At 34.4% G+C, this 6,000-nt stretch overlaps 1 protein-coding gene across 1 annotated transcript in view; it reads right to left on the reverse strand.

Moving 5' to 3' along the window:
- The window catches only part of GADL1 (glutamate decarboxylase like 1), an 89,794-nt gene that overhangs the window by 68,676 nt on the left and 15,118 nt on the right, over positions 1–6,000 (reverse strand). The window contains exons 5-7 of the mRNA XM_015812420.1: positions 5,182–5,272; positions 3,162–3,268; positions 2,148–2,263 (exon numbers count right to left, since the gene is read on the reverse strand). Coding sequence (XP_015667906.1) covers positions 2,148–2,263; positions 3,162–3,268; positions 5,182–5,272 — 314 coding nt within the window. The remainder of the gene's footprint in view (positions 1–2,147; positions 2,264–3,161; positions 3,269–5,181; positions 5,273–6,000) is intronic.

Genomic DNA, 6,000 nt, shown 5'->3' on the forward strand with positions numbered 1-6,000 from the left:
TAATTTATATTGCATTCCTTGGAGAAATTGGATTCAATTTCAAGAACTAGAAAAATAGAACACCTGAAAAGCCCTGTATCTACAATTTTCACATTAATAAAGTAGTTCACAAATTGCATATTCATAGGTATTTTTAATTATTGACTTGACTCAGTGATGAATCCCAAAAAAGTATGTAGAGTTTCACCGAGTTCCCAAATGGTCCCCAAAGTCTATGAGACTTGAGATCTTTTGAATAAAACAATAGATCTTCCTCTTTAAAAGCAAAGGAAATAGAGCAAATCTTTAGTGTTATTTAAGGGTTAATATATTTGCCAACAATGATGAACAAAGTCTTAAATTGTTTCTTTGCATACAGCAGGTGAAACCAAGTGGTTAATTAATTCAGTTTTCTTCCAGAGAATTCACACAAATGTAGTTACAAATGAACGTAATTATGAAAAATCTGCAGCACTTCAATATGTGGCTATGAATATATTAAAGTTATTCAGGTTGCCTCATTTTTAATAAGATGAATCATCTCATGTGGGTCCTCCTTTCTGGACGAGGAAGTATTTTTTCCTTATTTTTAATGAAGTGCATAAATACACTATTAGCTACAATCAGCCAATCATTTCTAATTTGACACTTTCAGAAAGCCTGTGGAATTCATTAACTTGTGCTGTTTGTGAATAACATACATAGGTAGATAATTAATCTTCTGTTACTGAATTACATCAATAATGAAATAAGCCTGCAGAGAGCCAAGTGTACTCAGCAGAGATTTGGATTCTGGCATCAGAGTTTCCTTTGAATTACAAGTGATTTTTACAAAATAGCTTCTTATTAGTACTTTAACATTCACCTATTAAGTTCAGCTGAAAGAAGTATGCAACTGAATTCCTGGAAAATGTCAAACCTCTTCAGCCCCAGATAATAAGAGTTCAGCAAAATCTACAGTGACATAAAGTCAGCCCACTGAATCACCAGTCTTGGAAGAGAACTGAACTTTTCAGGACTCAAAACCTGATTTATTCTTTTTTTCTTTAAAAAGATACTATTTATACTGGGAAACTGTAGTTAGGCAAAAATGAAAATGGGCACTTCTAATCTTATATGCATGAGACAGGCAAGAAAAAAAAGAAAAAGAAAAGAAAGGGAGGGGAGTTAACCCTGTCTTATGCTGGCATTTCTGTAACCACATAACACTGTTTATCATTATGTGTGACCCTGAACAAAGTCAACCAAGGTTAGTGGTCATAAAAGTAACATAAAGCGGAATTAAACTGCTGCGCCAGGAAAATTGCAGAATCACCAAAGCACAAAATGTCCCCTTTAAACAACAAATCCATAGATATAGACATAGAAACAATCTTTCTTCCTTCTATTTAGGCTGGGTTACTTTTTTCTGATTATCAAATTAAAAACAGAGTTGTTTGGGGGGAAATGTTAATTTTCATTACCAACTAGCTGTACCAGGCCACGCGTTGCTGTGGCTCAGTCTGGTTAAATGGAAAAGAAAGAAAAGAGAAAGTGCACGTTTGTAATATGGAATCGTAAAATCGTAGCGTGTGTTGCTTTTACGTCCAACTGATGGCACTGTTTTTCAAAAAAAGCATGTTTTTACCTGTCACAGGTGTGACATCTATATAATAGTAAGTATATAAAAACATGCGCGTATTCAAATGAAATGTTGTGTCAAAATTTCAAAGCAATCGTTGAAGAACTTTCGGAGATTTAAGATTTTGAACAAACGAACATTTACATTTTTATTTATATAGATTCAATAACCAAAAAAAAGCTTCTCCCGACATAAAACTGAGGTTTCTATTCGATCATTATTTCTTTTCCTTTTAAATTGTAACAAGAGTTGAAATTAGCCTGCCTTCACTTAAAGTAGCAACTTGGTATTCTGCAGAACAAAAAGAAAAATGAACTGGTTTCTTCATTAAAAACTGTATTGTTAGAGAGTAAGACTTTTTGAGACTTTTTCAAATCTTACCAGTACTTCATATATCAAATTACATGTTGCTTGCCATAACCTTTTTAATACCCTAGTTTTGATTTTATGTATGTATACATATATCCTAGTGCTTTTTGCAACCTTTTGTGCATATTTTCCTTCTCAAAAATGCTATACTAGAAAAGTTGTAAGAAAAGTTAATTACCTCTTCTGATGTAAACAGAACCAACTGAGGTATCCCAGAAAGGCCTTTTTCTTTTATGTCAGGAAAATATTTGTATCTTGCCAAGTTCATTGCATACATATTGGAAACAGAGCCACCTTAAAAATTATTACATAAATTAATAAATATTTCAGGTTCTAAACTGTAAGAGTACAAGTATCAGGCTGTAAATTTTGTATGGCTATAAGTGCTTCTTGAATATTAAGGAAGTCATATGGATTCAAGCAGAACATTTAGTCTCAGACAGCATAACATTGGAAGAACTAGAATGGGCTTTGTAATACAGGTATTCCTTGACTTACATTCATTCATTCATTCAGCAACTTTTCAAAGTTATGCTGGTGCTGAAAAAATGGATGTATGACTGGCCCCTGTAGTTCTAGCCGTCTCATCATCCCCTGGTCATATGATCACTATCTAGGTGCTTGGATGCCAGCTCACGATTATGACTTTGTAAGGAGCCATGGTCACATAATCTATTTGTGACTTTCCCTGTTGGTTCCCACAAACAAAGTCAAAGGGGGGAGTCAGCAGGAAAGTCAAAATTCACTCCAGTAAATTGCTCCCACCCACAGCACAGACCCATGTAGGGGCTCCGTCAGGCCTCCTAGATCTTCTCCTAGCCAGCCACCACCCATGGAATCTCCCATTCCCACATCCACACCCTTGTGGCACCTCCATGTTCTTTACTTGAAACTTCTATTCCTTCCTGCTTTACATTACATTACAATGGCAACTGAGATGGTTGGGATTCACCGTCATTAAGTACAAGTGATGTTGCATTTTACAATTGCATTGCTTACCAATGGCAATCCTGGTCCCAATCACGATTGTAACCTGAACCTAATTTATGAACTACATGTATGAAGAGCTATTTCACTATAAGCAACAGGATGCTCTAGAAGATAAAATAATACAGGATGCTACAATGCTTATATAAATCATATGGTTCTTATGTAGAGACTGCCATACTTTTTACATTAAGGAATATCTTACCTGGATTAAATATACCATCTCCTCCTTCCCATCCTATATATTCAATCATTTTCTTTAGGACTGCTTCTTCCACTAGTAAAAATACTGGAGAAATTTCATAGGTATATCTGAATGAAGGAAAATGTGACATGAAACTGTTTACTTAGTTGAGTTTTATCAAATGTATGAAATAAAAAAGAAAATTAGCAGATAGCATGAATATTAGTATATAATTGATTGCTTCCTACTCTGCAGTGCAGCCCAGATTTTTATAATAGATTTGAAAGACATTGGTGACATAAAATTGTAACTTGAGGTATAAAGCTCTCCAGTCTGTTGATAATTTTAAATACCAAATCCTACCACTTCATTTCCCAAGTTCATAATAGAGGATGGATAGACATGTAATTAACTGATTCTCCACCCATTCTAATAAAGTATGTCCTGTATTTCAAGCGCTATATCATAGTCCTTTAGAATCTGGAATCTAATTCCTGTTAATTTGTTATGCTCCACAGAATATCATTGTATTAATCTTAATATACAGTCTGGTCTTGTGATGTCTGAACCCATATGCTAACACGGTAACTTTGAATATTTTCTCTCACCCTATCATCCAATATTGTAGATCCAGGGTAAACAAAATATCTACTTATTCCTGATCTGACCAATGTCGCTATATGTTACAAATAGCATTAATGTGGAAAAATTAATACACAGAGAGAATTTTTAAAAAAATATCTCAATTTTGTAGTTTGTGAATTTTATTTACCATCTAAAGCTTCTTATAGTGAAAGGATACATGGACAAGAATAAACTGTGATAACAAGTTGTGAGAACTGTGTTTTTGAATAATGAATAGCGTGACTACAGTTTCCAATGAAAAAAGTTCAGTTCCTCTAAGACACTATTTCTCAATTTTGGCAATTTTAATGTGTGGACTTCAACTTGCTGGCTAAGGAACCCCAGCAGTTAAAGTGCACGTATGTTAAAGTTGCAAAAGCTGAGGAACATTGCTCCAAGAGCTGTTGAGATAGATTCACCTTGTCCTATCTCAGTTGAGAAAAACACTTATTTTCTTCTAATTATTACAAAGAGACAAAGGACTTTTTCATTTGAAGCATCAAAATCCAATTCAAAAGGGAAAAAAGGCTTTTAAACTAATATCCAAGAAATATCTAATATAAACAAATAAGCACATATAATATATTTATATGAGAAAAGAGTTCCTCTTGTATTTTCTTAAACATTCTCATATTGGAGAATCCAGAGATCTAGCTGAAAGTCACTTTTCAATTGAATTTCCAATCACAATGGTAACTATAGACCAGTATTTTTTTGTTCTATTTCTTTTACATATAAAAGAATGAATCCTCACACTCTGTGTGTAGGAGGAAACAACTGGCCTGAAAGTTTGAATAAAGCTCACATTCCAATAAATCTGTAGGCATAGGTCCAAATTCTATACTCAATATATGGCATATGGAAGAAACTTGAACTCAAGTCTAGACTTGAGTGAATATGTCCTGCAGGTAGTCCTCATATAGCAACTGACTCATTTTGCAATCACTTGCACTTACAACAGTGATGAAAAAGTAACTTTGTGACCAATCCTTACATTTATAATCTTCACTTGTCTGTAAAACAAGAAAAGCTGAAGTAAAATCACAAACATAGTCATGGTTTCACTTAGCTACCAATTTGTTTAATGATGTTGCTGATCACTAAAAGAGGTACATTTGTATTTAAATGCCCCATTGACAAATGATTTCTGTTCATACAAAGTTGCCTGATAAAGTTATGAAAAGATAAACTCAGATGAGGAAAAAAATATTTACAGGAACATTTAATCATATAAAGGAAAGAAGAAAAATAAGAACTAAAATAAACCAATTAATCAGATTCAAAGACTTTATTTTAGGCTGTCTAGGCAATATGCAGCCCATCAATGTTATTAATAGTAATTTAAAGGAAAAAGGATCTGCCACCATTAAACAGCACTGCAAATTCAGCACTGTGATTTAAAACAAAATACACTTACACACTTGGGTTTAATGCCTCCATAATGAAACGTGCTGCTAAAGAGTAATAATCAATACCAGCATAGAGCTGATTAAAAAATCTTGGGTGATCTGTAAATAATGATGACAAAGACATATATCTGTTTAGCATTTGTGATCATTGAAAAATATAAAGTAGTCTGATTCACACATACTGCTAAGGCACTGTTGCAGAGCTCATACATTGCAGCAATTAATTAAAAAAATGTAGTGGTTTAGATGTGATTCATGAACCCAGCCTCAGAATTTCTCCATTATAGATGTTTGCAGTCAGATTTTCCTTATCCAATGAAACCTTCTTGTTAGCGAAGGAAGAAAAGGGAAACATTGAAAGACACAGAAAAACTTGAAATTGAGATTGATTCCTCTTATATCTACTCCTGTTTGAGCTTTCTCTTGTTAAAGGGAGAAGGTGCCCTAAGATATTTATTTTCTGATGTTATTCTTTTCAACTTTATTATTTGATAATGCAATAAAGTATAAGACTATTGAGAAGATTTTAATTATGTAGCCAGATGTATTTGGTACAAGAAAAATGGTGCTCAAGTTACCTATTTAAAATTTCCAGTTTTAATTCATTTTATTTATTTTAAAAGGGTCAGCCTCCTCAGGGTGCCGTCGGCCAAACAGTGTCGGCTGGCGACCCCCAGGGGGAGGGCCTTCTCTGTGGGAGCCCCCACCCTGTGGAACGAACTCCCCCCAGAGATCCGGATTATTCCGGATCTCCCCTCCTTCCGCCGTGCCCTCAAGACATGGCTTTTCCATCAAGCGGGATTGGCCTAGGGGGGATTTTATAGGGA

This window comes from Protobothrops mucrosquamatus, unplaced genomic scaffold (assembly GCF_001527695.2).
Source record: "Protobothrops mucrosquamatus isolate PMUCROS unplaced genomic scaffold, P.Mucros_1.0 scaffold83, whole genome shotgun sequence".
In the NCBI taxonomy this organism is placed as follows: Eukaryota; Metazoa; Chordata; class Lepidosauria; order Squamata; family Viperidae; genus Protobothrops; species Protobothrops mucrosquamatus.